Source organism: Falco punctatus (assembly GCF_963210335.1).
Source record: "Falco punctatus genome assembly, chromosome: 7".
In the NCBI taxonomy this organism is placed as follows: domain Eukaryota; kingdom Metazoa; phylum Chordata; class Aves; order Falconiformes; family Falconidae; genus Falco; species Falco punctatus.
In genome coordinates, this window is record NC_137587.1 from 8,866,924 (window position 1) to 8,886,766 (window position 19,843).

General features: G+C 47.0%; 1 protein-coding gene across 8 annotated transcripts in view; it reads right to left on the reverse strand.

The window, feature by feature from the left end:
* Positions 1 to 1,850: 1,850 nt before the first annotated feature.
* IFT43 (intraflagellar transport 43) overlaps positions 1,851 to 19,843 on the reverse strand; it is a 46,250-nt gene continuing 28,257 nt past the window's right edge. For all 8 annotated transcript variants that reach the window (XM_080395838.1, XM_080395840.1, XM_080395835.1 and 5 more), the window contains 6 exons: positions 18,444 to 18,476; positions 17,890 to 17,936; positions 4,897 to 4,969; positions 3,418 to 3,493; positions 3,007 to 3,069; positions 1,851 to 2,185 (listed from right to left, as the gene is read on the reverse strand). In XM_080395838.1, the coding sequence (XP_080251964.1) occupies positions 2,075 to 2,185; positions 3,007 to 3,069; positions 3,418 to 3,493; positions 4,897 to 4,969; positions 17,890 to 17,936; positions 18,444 to 18,476 (403 nt within the window). In that variant the 3' untranslated portion in view covers positions 1,851 to 2,074. The remainder of the gene's footprint in view (positions 2,186 to 3,006; positions 3,070 to 3,417; positions 3,494 to 4,896; positions 4,970 to 17,889; positions 17,937 to 18,443; positions 18,477 to 19,843) is intronic.

Consider the following 19,843-nt stretch of genomic DNA (forward strand, 5'->3'; position numbering starts at 1 on the left):
CTTGCTGGAGGAAGGCCAGCAGCCAGGCACTCACCTCCCCTCCTCCAGCTGGGGAAGGAATTGGAAAGACATGGAAACAAGTCTCAGTCTATTAAGTTTATTGAAGGAAATTAAAGAGACAACTTGATCACAGTGCACATAAATACTGAAGCAAGGAGAAAATATCTGACAGCGTGGCTTAACTGGGAAGGTGAAAGCATAAGGAGGCTCAGGGAACTGAAGATGAAATTCCAAAACTGATTCTAGAAATAAAGCTGATTTCGAACCATAAGGTCAATTACCTATTAAGAAAAACTAACCAGGGAAGACTTCAAACATACTGTCTGCCTTTCTAAAAGACAGGCAAAGCACAGCCACATCTCACTGTGCTCTGCCATGGCCTGTATTACAGCAGGTCAGACTAAAGGATCAAAGCCACCTCTTCCTACCTTAAAATAGATGAGGTTGTGATTTTTTTCAAGCCCTACTCTCAAACTCTGCCTGGGTGTTTGCTGGGCTCAGGCCTGGCACACACCCCTCCCGCTCCAGAGCATCCCTGCCCAGGGCCCCAAGCCAGAAGGGGTAGCAAAAGGCACCTGGTTTTTCCCCTCTCAGACTGGCATGTTGGGTTTGTTCGACTTACTAAATTATTTTAGTTTGCTGAATTTAATTTTTTTCCCTGGAATGCAGGAAACTTTCTAAATTCTCTTTGGCCAAGAACCATGGGTATCACAGAAAAATAGATGCTAGCTCATCTGGGAAGTTTCTGTTCATACCAAAACAAGTTTCTCTGCTTGGAGAAAGACTTCAGGATTATCCCACACACGTTGCCTCCCAAGCTTGTCTCGCCTAGTTTTCTAGTTATAGGGGAGATTTCTTGGTCATAAAAAACATAGCGTCTCCTTGAGACAGATGAGCCTCCCCTTATTTTGATGCCCCCAGACAGGAACCCAATTGCTTATCTCTCGTTGGCAGAATTTTTTGGCATATCGATTCTAATCTGATATTTTGCAAAGTACCGAATTCACACAGAGTTATTTGACCTGTCCTGCTGGCAGTACAAGAGTGGGAATGCAGGGCTCTATTAGACCGCCCAAACAAGTTAAGAAAAGCAGCACAGCAAGCTTTCCTTGCAGCACCTGCACTGCCCCCCAGAAGTATACAGCAAGATTCTCCACGGGGACAAGGCTTTGAAGGACATTGGTTTAGAAGTAATGCTACTGTTTCCTGCCAATAATGACCACGGTTCTATGGGGATAAGGCATTAACAGCTAAATGGGTTTTTCTTTAGATGACAATAACAGTGGGTTACTTGGTTCCAAGGAGACACCCACCAGGGAGTTACCTTGTTGCAGAGCAGCAGGCTCCAGTCTTTCACACACGTGGAATAAACAGTATTTTCTTTGCAACCTACCTATTGCCTGAAGCTATCTCCATTCAGGCTGTGATCTCATCTGATTGCAAAAGCTAAGCGAGGTTAGGCCTGGTCAAAACTTAGCTGGGAAACCTCAAGGGAGAAAAGAGATGCTGTAAGAAGTGGTGTTGGCAGTTTAATAGGTGATGCTGCTTCCTCTGAGTCAATACAGAGGTAATGTTCCAGGAGAGAGGTTAAACTAGCAGGGGGTGGCTGGAGGCTGCTGGATGAAATGTAAAATGGATATCCTGACGACTCACGGCATCTGTTGCGAGGGCAATGTAGGTAATCTTGATGTCCTAGGCAAACAAATTGTAGCAGCATAAGCTTCTCTGATAGCCATCGCTGAAAACCACACTCCATTGTAAGACAGTTCACTCCAGAAAGGCTGCATTTTGGCAAAGGAAAGATCAACCATTGCAGTTATCTGTAAAGATGCTAGTGAGGTGGAAGTGACTATTCGTAAGTAAATACTTTATTGTGTTTAGAATTCTTAATCTCTTTTGAGAAAACAATTATTATTACAAAATACCAAAAACTTCTCCAGAGTCACTTTTCCTATGAAGCAAGGTCCTATTTATTTTCATGTCTAAAAAAATTCTCAAATACAAACAAGCAAACAGCAAAGTGCTAAACTATTTACAGGGGATGCATGTATAAGATGTCTGGTGTGCCAGTGCTCTAGTGCAGACTGAGGTGCTCCTCTCTCTCAGATTGTCCCAGGTCCCACTCAGTCACTAGTTCTGAGGACACCTCTGTGAAGAGATGGTCCCAATCCCAGCTGACATCATCCTACCAAGAGGAAAAAGACAAACATGCTGAAACATTACTGGTGACACCCAAAAGTCTCTGAATGATGCCAAATATTCAAGATGAACAGCAAAGACAGAAATTAAATGGCAATTTCCCCAGCCAGGGAAGCCCCAGATCCAGTTGGCTAGGACAGGAATCCTAGCCAGAATGAAATGTGAATCCCTGCTACAATTTCAAGATGTTGACAGAATTATTCATGTTCCAAAATTCCATAAAGGACACAGTTTTTGATACCTGTTAATATTAGATACTCCCAAGCATGGAGTACAGAGGAGCCATAAAAACATTCCACCTTTCTTCACTTCTGCTGAAGCATCTGCAGTTCTGAGCTGCCGAAATCCTTTGCTGCAAGTCCTGACCTCTTGCCTGCCCAGTTGTATTGAGACTGTTCTGTCCTGCTTTAAAACATGCCCCTGCCCAAACCCCAAATGCTTTCTGCCTTTGTCCCTCTGTACCATCCTGTAGAACCACCTGGAGCTCATGGTGGCTACCAAAAGCTAATACGTAACAGAGCACTGTTTCTGCAGGGATCTGTGACAGCGCTAGATCCTTCACATTTTCCTTACTAGCTCTTTCATGCTGAAGGGGGCCAATCATAGTGATGCCGTAACACCACACAGAGAAAGCCCTACAAATCTTTAAAATAATCTGCTGGGGAAGTCAAACCTCCATCAGCTTGGACAAACTACCTCCTCACCTCTCTCCTCTGCCCCACTGACAAAAGGCTTACTTTCCAAGTGCAGTCTGAGACACATAAGAAACTTTTGCCTTGTTGGTGTTCCCACAAAAGACAGACTCACCTCTCGTAGTTCATGCTCTGGAGCCAAAACTTTGGTGAGAAGCTTCAGGTCAATCTCTCCATCCTATGAACACACAGTCACAAGTCTTACAGACAGCGAGAAAGTGGACACCATCATTTCACCAGGTAGGTCTTGCTAGAAATAGGCACATTTGCCTTATAAAGGAAATACACTTTGTCCAGGACAACAGCAGGAGCCTCATCTGAGCAGCAGACACCATACTCACAGTATTTACAGACACAAACAAGCAAGAAAGCCACACTGCACAGAGGAACAGATTAGCAGACACGTTGCAAATTGTTTGTATGATAGGGCCATGCATTTTATGCATCTGAGTATCCCTGCGGAGGATGACCGGAGCTTGGAAGGAGAAGGAGTCACATCGGTCACCCCATAGCCATATCTACTTACCAGAGTTTGAAAGGCAGCATACTTCATTAGATCTTTGTCCAGGTCATGGTAGGTCAGCACCCGGTTCACCTGCACACTGCAACCAGAAAGGGTCAACATACAAGCCTGGGTAAGCGTGGAAGCACATCTAAGGAGAAGGGTGGCATGAACAGTAGTCTGGTGACACCTATCTTGAGTGTCCACATCACCCATGTGGACTCTTTGAGATGGACGTCCCTGGACAGAAGCACATCTCATTCAGCAAATGAACAGGCACTGACAAATTTGCATGCCAGGTTGTGCGTGTGCGTAAAAATAAGATGTGGAGCAACCACAGACTCCCTCAGAGAAGCCAGCATGGCAGAGAGAAGAGCCACAGACTAGCCACAAGGGCCAGGAAGAAAACCGGAACGTAGTGAGCGTTCAAACAGCCCCAGTGCCGTAGCTAAGCCCCACCGTACAAGCTACAGAACAGTAGGGACTTGGTGACTTCCATGTCCGAGCCACAGCTATCCAATACAATTTCTTAAAATGTAGCCTTCAAAAAGAAACACAGTGTAGTGGGTAAAATACTGTTGTGCCACACTCCCCTTCATAGGTGATGCAATACTATAGAAAAGACCTATATTAATTTAATTTCTGTTTTGTGTTTGTCCATGAAAATCACTTGTCTTTTCTGTTGCAGGGAGACTATGGACACAGGAGGTACAGATGGGATTATAAAAAAGAGGAAATAAAGAAATGAACACTGGTGAGAAACAAAGCAATTTTAAATTTACTAAGAAATGACACTTTAAATTTTTGTTAACAGCTATTTAATTACAATAACTACTCCATACTTGTGAGAGAGGCATCTGTGGTCAGGAGTAAAATATCCCACCTCCCCAGATAAGGGCCAACAGAAATCCCAGTCTGTGATCTTGTCAATAAGCCCAACAGAGGAAAGAAGACTTTCTTGATACGTTTAAGATAAAACCCCCAAAAACTTTTGTTTTTGAAAACCTGCTGGTCTCCCTTAAGCTAACCCCAAGACTACCCTGATAACACCTTCAAACAACAGGATTGTACTTTGCAAATTAACTAGGCACTTGAATATCCTTCTGGATATCCTGTGGAGGGCAAAGCAGCCTTACAACCATGCATAATGAAAGCGTGTGTGATAACACAAGTGTACTGGAGGCATCTGCGGTTTTACAGGCAGCCTTAAATCAAGCATTTCCTCACTTATGAGAGTTTGATTTTGCAACACCAAATGTATTAGTCTAATGTAGGGGTTTTATATATAGAGAAAATATGCAGTAATTGCTTTCTCTGTGTAATAGGAAACAAGAAGTTTGCACTGTTCAGCTTGGAGCCCTGCTGCCACAATACACAGCACCAAATCCTGCTGAATGGCACCGCTGCTGACATCCAGAGAGCATGAGATAACATGGAGTTTAATTTCACCAGCCATTTCACACTGCTGATGAGAGCCTCAAGAGCACCTGGCAGTTCTCTTACCTGGGGGGAGCTGCCACTTGCATGGCCAGATCTTCCTCCTGGACTTCCTCCAAGTCGGGGATCACGGGAATGTCTGCAACAAAAGAAAGCAGCAGCAGTAAGTGGAGAGCGTTGTGCTCTCCTCTCACTAGAGACAAAGGTTCCCTTGCTTCACAGATATGAAACAGCCTGGTTTTTTATTAGAGGAAAACACAAGAGAGTTATTTAGCAATGATTAAAAAAATATTGTTTAATATGAAAACAAGACAATAAAGCTTTGAAGCTTGGGGTCAAAAAGAAACCTTGCAAGAGGAGCAGCTCTGGGCTGGGAAGGACCCCACAGGCCACGGACCATGCACTTCAACACAACCTTGAAGCTGAAAGAAGCCAGCTGCGCTAAACGCTGCTGCCTACCTGCAATCATTCTAAGACTGGCAAGAATTTGCTTCTTACGAGACGTGTTATCATTTGCTCAGCTCAGCTGCCAGTTGCCTCGACTGTTAGAAATGAAACGTGGGGCAGAAACTGAGAGAAGCCATTTCAAACTACATGTTGAAGGAGCTGCTGGTGGGGTCTCGGGCTGTGCAGAAGCCCATGACCTTCCTGATAGCTGAGGAGGGAATTGCTTGGTGGTCTGGCTGATACAAAGACTAGGGAAGACGCACCTAGCTGTAATGTCATAAAGCTTTTTGTGATTTCCAGGGTGACCCTGGAATGGCTGATGTCTGGGTCATTCCCAGCATATTCCCTTCCTAAGGACTATGGCTATTCCACCTAAAAAGGATGCTAGAGACAAAAGAATGGAGGAGAGGAGGAAGGACTGGGTGTACACTGAATCCTGCTAAAGGAGCAAGGCTCTGACAGCACTGCATGCTTTTTGATTTGATATAGCACTGTAAACAGAGATGGAGAGAGCAAAAAAGGAGCGAGGAAGAGAAGGGAAAGTAACTGCAGGCACAAAGCAAGGACAGGTTATACCTGCTTGCAGAGTACAGAGCTGCTTTAAAGACTCAAGGCCACAAAGGCTCCCCAGAGACCCCGAGCCCTCAGACCACGGATTTGCTGGCAGCTCAGCTCTGGGAAGAGGTTTCACTTGTACAGTGTGCGGGCAGAGCTGGCACCCTTGCTGCTGGAGCGAGAAGGCTGCTCCGTCGGCAGCGCGGCCATGCTACTGCTGGATGGCAGCAGGCGGCTGGGCCTGGCGGCTGGGCCTGGCTTCGTCCCGTTTTGCAGCCCAGGCTGAGATGAATATTCAGGAGCCGGAGAGACGTTCCTACCTATGATGCTCAGGGCAGGGTCCTCCTGAAAAGCCCCTTGTCCTGCCACCTGTCAAGAGCTTGGCCGGCTCTCGGCTGCCCTTGCCCGCCGCACGCCCAGCGCGTCCCCCCCAGCTCGGGCACGCCAGCCGTGGGTGAGGGGCAGCCCTCGCCCAGCTGCGCCAGGGCACGGGTCAGCCCAGGCCGTGCCGCGGTGGCCGTTTGGAGCCGGCCACACAGTGGGATTTCTCGCTAATTGGCTGCCTGGCGGAAGGCTGAGGGGGACGGGGCTGCCACCAGAGCCTGGCCACGGCGAAAGGCAGTGACAGCTTGGCCGGCCTCGGCAGAGCTGTGCCCCCAGCTCCCCAGCCGCCCATGGAGCCAGGTGCCTGCGGAGCCGCTCTCCAACCACAGCAAACTTCCCAAAGACATTTAAAAGGGAAAATGCAGCAACAGGCCCCAGGCCCCCAGACGGAGGCATGTGCAAGAAATGCCTCACTGGCGTGTCGCTGGGCATCTGGGGCACAGCTCTGCCCCCTCGGCTTGTAGGGACAACACACAGTGGAAGCTGCTGTCCCGATGGCTTTTCCCTGCAGGGGCTCCCGGCTCCTGGTAAAACTTGTAGGAAAATGCAATTAGGGGACAAAAGCATCTCCATGGACAGACAGTGCGACCTGTGGAGGCAGACGGTAAAACCTGCTCAGGGATAATGTGGGAGAAAGTCCCTGCGTATAAGCAACAAAGACCAAAGAGGGAACAGAGAGGTGAGACAGGTCCAAGGGGAGGAATGAAGCACGGGGCAGAGGTGCCCTCCTAACTCCAGGCAAATGGGCATGGGAATGAGGAACAGTCTAAACTCTCCTGAGCTAATTTATCCTTTTCAGCAGGGGACCATGAATGTTGCTCAGCAAAACACAACTAAATGAAGAACTACCTGGGAACAGAGCTGCCTTCACCCGTGGAGCAGCATTCCCTGCAGCAGGAGAAGGTCATATCCTTATCCTCTCTTGACAGCAGAAATGTGGAAGGTGTTTGCATCAAACTGAATTTCTTCACTCACTGCTTGTTCTGGCAGCTATTTCTGGGGTCTCCTCCTCCCAGTTCCCTCTTGCTTTTGTTGATCTCTTTTTGCAGTAGAAAAAACTGTAAATTTAGGGCTCGGATCAGTAATGTCCCTTCCATTTTGCAAGTTCCCAAAGACTCCTGGATTCTCCAGTGATGATTTTATCTCATTGCCATTGAATTACGTGGAGAGACTCCCAAACCCCTTGCCACGTGCTACCTCTACTCTGTATTAGCAAAATCCAGGCAATCACGTATAAATTCTTTCCAGAAGAAATTGAAGGCTCTGATATTTTATAGACACTTTGAAAGTATTTCAGACAGAAGAGCTGGAAACACTCTGGGGGATCCTGCCAGCCCCACCAACAAAGGCCAGTGCATGATTTCCTTACTGCAAAGCGTGGATGATTTGTCCATTTCTAGGCAGAAGCAATACCCTTTAGGACTGTCAGAGACTGACAGAACAAAAACGTCACAAATTATAAGAAAATACCTGCTCCCCAGGCTAACTGCTGTCAGTGGCAAATCAGCCCTAAACTATTTGGGTCTTTATTTCACTTGTTACTCAGCTTCCTCTTCCCTCTGCCAATTCCCATGGTGCCACCTCTCCACAGTCCCTCTCCCTTCTCTCCCTGTACAGTTTGCAAAGTGTCTCAGTTCTCACTTTATCACCAAGGTCCCGGCCCTTCCCCTTAGTCAGTCTTCAGCCCCCTAATTGTTTTCGTTGCTTTTCTTAGGACTCACATCTTTTCATTCCAGTAAGCTCCGGTAACGCAGCCAAGTCACGGCACTGTGTCAGCTGCAGGAGGAAGAAGCACACAGGCTATTGTCCTGCAAGAGCGTAGGCGTATGCTCTACTTTTAATATTCCTGTTACCTGCAGTGATACTACTTATGTATAACATTAGTACATGCAGAAATGTTCACATGACCACATCCTCCCAGTCTCACACTGCAGCTTTTTCCAACGACAAGGTTACATTACAAGCCCACACCCTGTGTGCTTTGCTCTGTGACCCACATTTTTTCCCTCCTGTTCAGTGCAGGGGTGTCAGATCATTTTCCATAAGCTTGTGTTTCTGGCGCAGAATCTTGACACATACTTCACTGTCCAAGCTCTCATGCCTGAATTTAGTGCCCACGTAGGTAAACCTTAGAAATGACTGCACAGTGTACCTACACGCTAAGGAGCCGCCTGTGTGCAAAAGGAAAACCCTTCACAGGTACCAGGTCACTGCAATGAAGTGAACAAATGGCCTGTGCCTCACAAAAAGAAATTTTTTTGCAGCTGAGAACAAGGGGTAGCTTCAAAACCTGGAAACAAAAAATTATTCTCTGCAGCCTAGTTATAGGGGGGGCGGATAGTGGTGGATGCTGCATTTTGGAGGAGAGTGCAGCTTCCATATTGTCTTTAATATCAACAAATTTTAATCAAAACTGGAGGCAAATCTCAGAAGCAACGTGAAAATCTTACAGCTTCAGCTGTTCTTCTCCCACTTCCACATCCTTTCCTGCAGACTTTGAAATCAGAACAAACTGCTGTGATACTAACAGTAAGATACATTAAAATAAAAGTTGAGTTACTGGTAAAAAGTATTTAAAAGGGGATCAAATTGAGTACAAACCATCTTACCAACCCTGGTCTCCCAGCTGGCCTCTGAACGCTGTGCTGCAAAGTGCTGTGACCTATGTCACCTCCCTCAACCAGTCTCCCCCAGACAGAACTCCTCTGAGTCTCTATTTCATATGGGAGATAACATTCCCGGGGTGAGTGCTCCTAAAAATGAGCATTTGGGAATACCCTGCATTCATTTCAGCTGAAGGGAGGGGAGAATAGGTAGACACATCAGGTAGCATTTTATAAACAGAAGAAATGAGTGTATGCAAGAGAAGATGGAGAGGGCAACACAAAAACTCAGTGCCTGCTGTGACCTTAAAACAGGTATAAAAAATAGATAAGGATTCTCTTTATGGCTCAAAATGGCTGGGAACAAAGTAACACAAAACCTTTCCTCATGGATTTCTCGGCCCATAAAGAAACAAGATGTTGGCTTTAGAAACTGCTCATGGCAGAGATGTAGAACGATGAGTGAGCACCAAATGCTAGACGACAAATGCAAACCCCCCTCCATCTCCCAGATGATGGTGAACAGGGTGAACAAAGAACGAAACCAAAATGAGGGTATCCATGCGGTTACGGTGTTACGGTGGGGTAGGAGACACCAGTACCAAACGTTGACTAACAGGGGAGTTACACTGCACCAAACTGATGGTCTCAGAACGTCTAAGTCCCGACATATAAGGGCAGCATTTTTATTACAATACCTGGACTGAGCTAGCTTCATAGCTAAGTTATGGCAAGACACCAACAGCATAAAGCAGAAGCGTGTGGATGACAGGAAGAAAAAGATGAAGAGGGAAGACCGAGGGTGACCCATGCAGGTAGCCAAACCATAAGCAAGGAACAACAGCTTTTTAAGTCAAAATCAAAGGAAGGCTTTTACGCGTTCATATTAGAGCGCATGCAGTAACCATCACCTTTTTTGCCTCTTAGCAAATAACTTACTGACAGCTGAGGAAGACAACCACAGAAAGCAACAAACAGGAGGTGGGGGAACCTGCACCACCTTAATACCCAGCTGCTCCAGCAAACTGGTGAGTTGCAGTTCCCCTCCCACACAGAGCTGATTTTTGGTTTAGTAGCAACACCTGCAGGCTGGGTCCCTTACAATCCTGTAAGCTCACAGTAAGACCTGGTCCTAGCCCCAAAGAGCTGTTCTCTGTTAGACACAAGACAGCACCTAAGTCAGGACAGACAGAATCTGTTCAAGGTCAGGCACTAAATAAGCACCAGAGCTGGACCTAGAAACCACGTCCCAGGTCAGGCTTGCGGTTAGTCAGCACTGTGGTTGCCACTTTCTCCCTGAGCTGCTTTGAAGTCTCCTGAGCCAACACCTGATACCCAAAAAAATGACTCCATCTCACATAGCCTGATTTGTTTCCCCCAGCTGGGTGAGCATTTCCAAGGCCGGTTCTGAATGGACACTCTTGCCGTGGCGCCCGTGCTGCCCTCCCTGTCCACACACCACCATACCCAGCGCACGCAGAGACGGTAGCAGCATCTGGAGCAGGTGGTCCCCTGCCACTAAGCAGGCATCAGAATGAAACCAACTTTCGTTTAAGTTGCTTGCTCATAAAATGTAAAACTGAAATAATTACAGTATTTCTGCTGCTGCAAAACTTTGTTTTACTGAATGCTGTTACCTTCTGCATCACGTTTGGGGAATTTTAAACAGGCAAATGGAAGAAGGTCTGATTGAAGATGAAGTTAAGTGAAAGAAATTGGTCTCATTTAGCACATGACAGGATTCATCTGTGTTCCCAAGTCCACTGAGGTAGCATCATGGGCGTTTCATATTCATGAGCTGCTGCGACACTGTGTCCCCTCATTTACAAAGCACCGTGTTCAGCAAATTCTGTCCCTGTGGACACTCCGTGCATTTCATGGTCTTGTCAGAGAGACATCAAACACTTCAGTAACCAAATACCAGAAAATGGCTTTAATTAGCGCATCTCAATGCAATAAATAATTTTTCTCTCTAAGTGGAAAAATGGAGAATTAAAAAAAAAAAAAAGAAAAGAAAAAAGTGGAAAGCAACAGGCAAAAAAAAATCTTCAAAAAAACATAAGGAACAAGGGACACAGACAGCTTCTGCTGAACACACAAACAAGCTTGAAGCCTCTTGGAAGATTTCTCAGGAGAGCAGCAGGCAAATGGAGAGGATAAAGAACACTTCTTTGGATGCTTGGACATTAATTTCATAGGGATGCCTTTCCCTGACTGAAATTGCCCTACTAGTCGGCCAATATGGAACAGCGTACCTGCCTGATCAGCCGGCAGGGAGATGAAAACAGCAGAGTGAAAAGCAGGCAGTACCACAGCTACTAGGGCACTGCCTTAAAAGCTGAGACAAGCAAAAGATAACCCGAGTGTCCCACATCCCAAATCACCCTTTTGAGAAGGGAATGGTAACAGCGTAACCCGGCCAAGCTGCTCGGAAAAGTCACTCAGTGAGCCAGAGGATTCACAGTACCTAGGGGAGGCCACGCAGCAGGTGCAGTGCTGACCCTCTAGCCTTGCCTTAAAAGATTATGCATTTGCCTTGCATCAGACAAAACAGTTTTTTCGTCAGCCACCAAGCTCTGATGATACTGTCAGCTAGGTAGACGGCTGGCTGGGAGGCTGCCTGGTCCACGACACGCTATTTGCTTCAATAGCGTTGTGCTTTCACAGAGTGCTTGGCGTGGCATGGCTTCTTCCTCACCTGAGAGCTTGCCGGGGACGGGCACCAGGCATATTTGTTCCTTCCCAAGGCCGCTGCTGACACAAAGCCCCTGCCCAGTTTCAGCCCCTGGGAAGTGTGAGCACAGACAGGGCACAGAACAGCCCTGTCAGGTGAGTCGCGGGGCTCAGTGCAGGGCTCCAACAGGCAGTAATCCATGGCTTTGTAGTGTGCAAGAAGTAAGAGCAGACACTGGTGGCTTTAAGGATGAGGAATCTCTTAACGCATAGGTTTGTTCACCAGCAGCAGAAGACTGGAGAGACTGGAGGCCAGCCTCAGGACCTGGAATCCACCATACTCCTGAGGTTATCAGCATTTAAGAGTGGTAACACACCTCCTAGCCTTGCCAGCAGCCCGCTGACAGAGCACCGTGCCTGCCCTCCTTTTCAGTAACATCTGTTTTCCGTTTTTCAAAGGCTGTTCCCTGTTCCTTTGCAGTACTCCCCTGCTGAAACACACTCAGAAGGTGGTGGGGCAGCAGATGAGAAGGCATGAGGTGCCCAGGGAGGGTCTGGTGAACTCAGAAACACAAAACCCTCCTCAACAATGCTGGAAGTGAGTGATTTTGCGTTAGAGCATTACTGTGGCAGGGAAAGCAGCTTCTCAGGATGCTCCTGTGGAAGTATGTTCGGGAGCAGGCGTGTCTGATTCTATTTCATCCTCTTCGTGTTACACTGGAAAAACAAGACAAACTACATTTCTTTTATGCTAAATCCTTAGGTTTTTTATTTTTTCTTATATATATTTATTAAAAAATGCCTCTTTGATCGGCAGCACCCATGACACTTCCACATCCAGCAACTCCTCAGAAGCCTCCCTCCCTCCACACAAGGCCAGCGCTGCTGACAGCCAGACGGGTTTGATCAGAGCCACTCAGAATCGGATTTTCATAAGACAGATGAAGAATCTTACTGCTGCTCTCTCTCATATCAGATGAGAAACTGAGGGGGAGGGGGGACGGCTCCTGAGGGAACAACACTACAATCAAGGGCTACGTGGTTCTCTCTCTGTCCCTCCACTGCTGCAATTTTCAAAGGAGTTTGCCTCAGGCAGTTTTAAATGATGGTGTCTCAATTCTGTAATCATCTTTCAAGAGCTTTTTCTTAAAGGGTATTTTAGGTAAACCTAGTCCGTCAACTACACTTATGGACTCGGCAATCACAGACCCAATATGACTGTGTATCTACCATATCACAGAACTTAGTGATGGAAGGTGCTTACCCAGACCACCATTTGCAGCCCCCAAGAAGCTGCATGTGCTGCCTTTCAATTAACCTGCCCACTGCCCCTTGGCTAGTGGTCTGCTGCTTCAAACAGGGCTTCAGACATACCCCTTGGGACATACTCCCTGCTCCCCCCTGCCCACTGTGGCTGTCAGGATGGAGCTTTCCTTGAACACCAGAGGCTCTAGATCACAATGCCAGCAGTCACTGGAGGAGTTCAAACTGGTCTGGACCAACAGCTCAGTGGAAAGCATCAGGCTGGGCAGAGTCTGCCCTTCGTTGACTTTGCACAGAGACTCGGGGTAGCGCGTTAGGGGAGCAGCCAAGGGGAGGACTGCGGGGTGCTGACAGAGCCACACACAAAGTCACAGTGCAGAATCCCAGAAACTCAGCAGACACTGTCACTCCCTGTCCCAGGCCCCTCTCTTCAGCCACTTCCAAAACACCATGTTTTTCACTCTGTCTCCACTGACGCTCAGAACTTTGTGACCATTTAGCTCTCCCCAAACCACTCCACCACTGCCTCCTGAGCCGACGAAGCATCCGCTGGCCATATCCCTGACTGTTCCTGCAAACTGCCCCCCTCTCTTACCCGCATGCTCAGCCAATGCAGCTGTCCTTGCAGCTCAGACCTGGAATCTGCCAGCACTTGGTGTGCTCTGTAAGAGCAGCAGCTCACCGGGGAAACAACTGGCAAACTTTATTGGGAATGACAGAGCCAACAATAACCCACACTGCATTCTATTCTCAGCTCGGTTTGGAGCAATTTTATCATTGGTGTTTATTAGCACGCAGCTCAAGAGGTGTTTGATATTTTACGGCTGTGAATTCCAGGTGCCAAATATCCTGTGAGGGCTGTTCCCCACTTAACAGACAAGACAGACACGGTGTACTCAGAATGATGTGGGGATTGTGCCACATGCCCACTTCCTCCTCTGTTGTGCACACAGCCTGGAATCCCATGCTGTTCAAATGCAAAGGAGCTGCTGGCACACTCCAGAAGGGTAAGAAGTCCTTCTAGAGGTTTGACATTTGTATAGAGAGGTCTAATTGTCAGCTCTCCTTCCTTGAGCAGGCTTCCCAGCAGGCAGGAAGGGGGTTTGCCTTGAGGGCACAGATCTAGTGACTGTCTCCTGGCAGCTTTCCTCACCTGCAGGTCAGGTTTGGGTTGTCTGTGTAGCATAGTCAGGCTTTCATTTCAATCAACTGTCTCATTCACACACACTATCTGGTTTAAAATAACAAGCCGTTGTTCCAGCAGACAGAGGATCACACATCACATCCCAATCCTCCAAGAAAAGCCCTGTTCTAGGAGCTACACATTCCAAGGGTAACAGAGAGAAGGAGGGAAAGGACTCCTGCAGGTGGGACAATAGTCCATGGGGGAAGACAGCTGGGAGAGAGATGACAACGTTAGTTAACAAGCCCCCATAGAGTGCGGAGGAGAAAAATCCAAGGGCAATGTAGTGAGGAGACAGGCACCTGAGGTTGTGCAGCTCAACAGTGCAGAATTGGTGAGCCAGAAAGGAACAACAAAGAAACCTTTAACCAAAAGGACAAAGCAGTTTGCTGATGGGGGGACGTTGGGGGGTGGGGTGTGGAGCGAGGAGGGTGCCAGCATTTCTCACCCCAACAGGAAACAGCCCTTTGTAGCTGCACACCAGAGAGTAAAGCCAAATGAAACACCCAAGGCTGAAGCAGAGACTCTACCGCCCCGGTGGAGAAAGAAGCAAAGGGAGGGGAAAGCCCTTCCACGTGAAGTTGGTTTTTCTATCTTCCCTCCCACCACACGGCAAAGAATCGTTTGCACTTGGGAGAAGCTCTTGGCTGCTACAGAAAAGGAAGCAGTGCTCTGCAGATAGCACTTTTAAAATTCTACCAATAGTCTCACGTCTCCCATCTCATACACGTCCCCCTGCCATACAGAGCTCAGTCACTGCCGCCCAGTTCCCCTGTTGACATGGACAGAAAATTGAGCAATTACCCTTAAACTCCTCTCTCTCAGATTGCCCAGATTGCTACATACACAACATTAAGCCCCCAATTGCCCCTGGCCAAAAGTGACTCAACCAGGTCTGTCCTTTAGGAATTAAACACTTTTGTGTTGCTTGTGAAGGTTTATTACTCCTCAAGCTGTGATGCATTAAATCCTGCTAAAGCAGGCTTCCCACCACGCAGAGGGACTGGGTGCCCCCGCGACAAGGTTCAGCTGGACACACACCCACCTGGCAGAGGTGCATTACCCATCTGCTGTGCCTCTGTACTAGCAGGTACCGGTGTGTGTTCAGGAGGATGGGGACCAAGCTCTCAGCAGGTGCTGTAGGAAAGCCCGATATCCATCACCTAGACACCCCAGAGCTATTTATTTCTGGAGAGACACTGCACTTTTTTAAAACGGTCTTTCCAGCCTGAAGCTTTACAGGAGCAAACAGTGCTTTCAGTCAAACGCAGGTCTTTGCTTTCCTGTAACTCAAAACTGGCTCCTCTTTAAAGTGACTCTCTTGTCCTGGACTAGCCTTGATGAAGAAGAAATATAGATGAGAGAAAATGAATTCTGAGCATGATCTGAGCCAACGTACTTCACTGCTAGTATTTCAGTGGTTTGTATTCCACAGTATGGATGACTTGCACCTTCTGGGTTTCCCTGTGCAACTCTAAGGAATGGCTAAAATTCCAGATAGTTCCATGCATGTCCTGGTCTGATCTGCCCACTTACAATCTCCCATATTACCTCAGTCTTTCCACACAGCCTGAGAAGCGACTGTCCTTCCCTCCCAAACTCCCATGGAGATGGGGAATCAGATGCTATTTCATGCACAGGGTGAACGGCTAGGAGCAGCGAGAGAATTCTACTTTTATTTCTGAAACTAAGAGGCACATCAAGCCCAAAAGTCTCCACTTGGACGTACACCCTTCCCTTCATTCTCCATATGCCAAACCGGGCTCTCTCCAGGCCCTATGCTTTTTTAACACTTTCTCCAATGGACTCCAAATTCTGAGCCTCGGGGTGTTAGTGATGTATAAATGATCATAACTGAGCACATTTCAAATACACAAGAACACCTTTTTAAGGGCATATTGTTTTGTCCTTCATTCTTCTAATGAAAAGGTTGGATGGCGGACAAACAATGTTAATGGAATGGTACAGCTCAGCTTTCTAATAGGTTAAAGGAAGGCGATCCAAATGTATTGGTTGACAGCAGCAATCATTACACAACTGCGCCTGTTCATATTAAGGTGCACAAGCTAACACATTATGCAGCACAAAATAACCGTGACCCATCCTTAGGGATCCATACACCAATGTCTTGATTTTTGTATGTTTAAAATCTGAGCTTCACTGCTACACTTAAGGATACAAGCTCAAGTGCAGTTCTGTGTGAAGGGGAGGCTGATACAGCTCAACTTACTGCACAGTCACAGCATGCTGCTCCCTGCCTTCCACACTGGGCAGTTTTTTGTGTCTCTGCTTATTCAAAAAAGCAATTTTATTCAGGTTCTGGAGTTTGTTTATATGTCACCTTTCTTCACTGCAGTTGCTGAGCCCATATGGAACGCTCCTCTCCCAGAGGAGCTTGCTGAATCTCTCTGTAGAAATAAGACCACAAGCATGCAATGCACTGATCCATTCAGAGATTTTCCACATGCAAATCAGATCCACAACCCCGTATATTTGACTGTACCAGAAACTGCCTGGGTAGGAACCATAATCAGATCAGTGGGATCTTTCTTCCAACACATAAGATGTAATCCACAGCTGAACTCTGGTTTGCAAACAATCCAAAGTCAACTGTTAACCACAGGCTAGGCACAGATAAATAAGTGAAGTGTATCAGGACTTGCCATATCTTCATACCACATTCTGCATCAATTCTATTCTGTATTTATTACCCAAGGTCTTGGACCACTAAAAGTCACGCACCGCAAACATGTGGCAAGCATTTTTATGCCTGGTTAGCAAAGACAGTTATTATACTCTGAGTACAAGACCAGGGTTCAACAAGAAGGACAGCATGTATGCAAACAGTCAAAGAGCTGTTCAGAACAGACTATCAGCCTCAGTGACATACGCTGAAATTTAAGAAGCCCAGGAAACTTCCCAGGGGGAAAATTAAGTCTATTCTGAAGATGCCAATGCTATAAAGGTGCCACTTCTGGCAGTCATATGTTGCAATGCTTAATCTGTCTGGAAGACCCAAATAAGTCTTCATTTAATCTCATTAACCATACTGATGTCTGATCCTTTGTGACTCCTGGTAATTCTTCTGATGCTTGGTGATATTTTACAGATGCAACTTTATTTTATAGACTGTATAAAATTCTTAGCCCTTGAAAACTGAGCTAGCTCCTAGAGACTTTAATGAATTTCTATGCTCCCCACAGTTCTCCAGTGCTCATCTCAAAATTCATACTGTGGATTTTTCCTGAGATTTCTCTTGGCTTATCCAGTCCTAGAAGAGCAGGTGATATACACTATAAAGAAAATTAGTGCTAAGTCAGGAGTCCAGTAGACTTCACAGCAGCCTGTACAGGGATGAGATGGGATTACCCACCAGTGCCTATGTATAGCTTATGATCTATACGATCTTGGGTTAGGGCAAGTGGATTTTTTGTATTAGCAATTGCTTCATGACAGAGACCCCAGGAGAGTGGTGCAGACACTCGTCCTGATGGAAGCAAGACAAGGATGCTACCATAAAACACGAGAGGCTTTAAGTAGAGCATACTATCACCTAAACTAGGGGACAGCAGTGATCTCTTTCCCTGCTCTCAACCTTTTATTGCTCTTTTAGCTCTCTTTTTGCCCCAGCCTACTATTCTCCACAGTGTAGGTAATCACAAAGAAAACCATATCCTCAACGCTTTCCTTCCTCCCAAAGGCGCTTTATCATTCTGTGTTAATGAAGAGCCAGAGTCAGACTACAGGTTCGCTTCCTCACCCTCCTCTCCATCTCCTTTGCTCTTTCTCCCTCGCTCATCAGCTGGGGAGACTTAAGCAGCTCCCCATTTGTTTACCCCCAGGATGGTTCATTTCCTTTCAATTTCTTACAAGATGCCTCTGCTCACTTTACTGATGAACCCCCAGACATGCATGAAGGCACTTCTTGCAGTCAAGTAGGTGTTACCTTACCTCCTCCATCATCTGATGCCTCCAGGCTCTGCTGTCTGAGACGATGGCTGCAGCAAAACACAAGGAAAAAATAATTTCAATTGCAAGCCCAGAAAAGCATTTTGTTGTGTCCCCTTCCTCCCCACAAGTCTCATGGCTTGTCAGGGGGAGAGTTCCCAAGTACGCTTAGCCTGCAGACCGACCTTCTTTCATATCCCTCATTGCTGGACTCAGCAGAAAACTCAGCTTAAGGATGCTTAAGCAAGATGCCTTGTACCTGAGACAAACCCCTAGGCTGCACAGTCAGGCTTGGGGTGTGTCTGGGAGGCAAGCAGCTGCTTTCTACTTTTCCTTCTTTCTGTCATATGGGAGTGACAGACCCTACTCCACATCCAGGGAACTACAGAGTGACCAGCTTTGCCCCATCCCAGGACACGTGACATGAATTCATGCCAGGCTCTGCGCCCTTCCCAAGTTCTAATCTTGGTGCACTGGTGCTTAGAGTCACACATCCCTTCTCCATGAGAGCAGATGTAAAAGCTGTGCAAGAAGTCTCAGCAACAATGGGAACTTACTCTTCTACTTCTTCTGCATGCTTTCTTCCCGACCTGCAAGACAAAGAAAGGCTTATGCTTAGAAAAGGCTAGAGAAAATTAAAACCGCACCTTTCCCTATATCACGTTATTGTGCAAAACAGTTCCTACACGAGGTCCAATAATACATCACACCTTTAAAGAGTTCTGAGTGACCATTAAAATGTATCAAAAAGTCCCTGAGCGCAGCAGATCAAAGCAGAACCATTTGGGTCCAGAAAGACAGCCATCCCCAGACACAGTAAGAGTGTGTCTCTTTTTTTTTTTTTAGCTTCTCAGGTATTTTTTCGTCCTTTCTGCCATCATCAGCAGGTAAAGCTTGCCTTACCTGAGTAGGGAGGTCAGCACGTTAAGGAGTAAAGAAGATGCTATACTTTGTCTGCCTACCCCTGAGAGATCAACAGGTCCTTCCTCCCCCTGGTCATGCATAAAGATTATCTGGTTGCCTTTGTAGGTGAGGAGCCCCACCTGAGCTGGCCAAGTTCAGGTCAGACATGCTGTCGCTGCAGTAAATCAGGGTTGATCTGGCTGAGTTAACAGGAGTTCATAATAACAACACAGGGGGGAGGCGACGACAAATGGCAGCTCCCTTGCTCTCCACCCCAGCAAGCCCAGAAGTAATTCAGTCCCGATTAGGGACGCTTGTTCAATATTCAAAATGTAAAACATGGAGGTTGCTGAACCAGCACTTTGAAAAGTTAATTAAATGCCAGGTTTCTTTTTAGCAGATACTCCATCACTCGCTGATTGCTTTGGCCATTTTGCAGACTGAAGTTTCATCTCTATGTGTTGGGAATAAATATTCTCCCCTCCCTTGAAGTCAGGGTGCCGTGACAAAGAATATGTGGGGCTCTCCCCTACCACATGCCCTGTCCCAGGACACACCAAGATGCAAGAGAAGTTGCTTCATTGCCTTGCACTGCTCCTCTCAAAGCATTTCCATGGGATGGGACAGGCCTCTCCTCACCTGCTCTCTGTTCTAGCAGGCTGTGGTCCTCACTGAGCTCTCCTGTGAATAATCTACTCTTCTAAGAGCAAGGAGCGGGGCACAAGAGGATGTCTAGGTATGAAGAGAAGAAAGCCCCTTGACTCCATTGCTCTCCCTGGAGCTTGCAGTCTGTGAGAAGCTGAATGTGACACTGAATCAGTGATCTAAGCCCAGTAATGTCCACTGCTATAACTGGAACCGCAGCTGTGTAGGTGACTGTATCTGCACCCTTCTGTTCATCAGAAGAGGCAGAACTGCAATGGAGCTGGGGAATTTAGGAAAGAGCTCTTCCAGAGAGGAATAATGGTCCAGCTCCACCCTTCTCCCTAGCGGTACTGCAAAGCACTTTCTGTGCAAAGCCCTTGACGGTACGAAGAAGGAAAGGGATGGATGG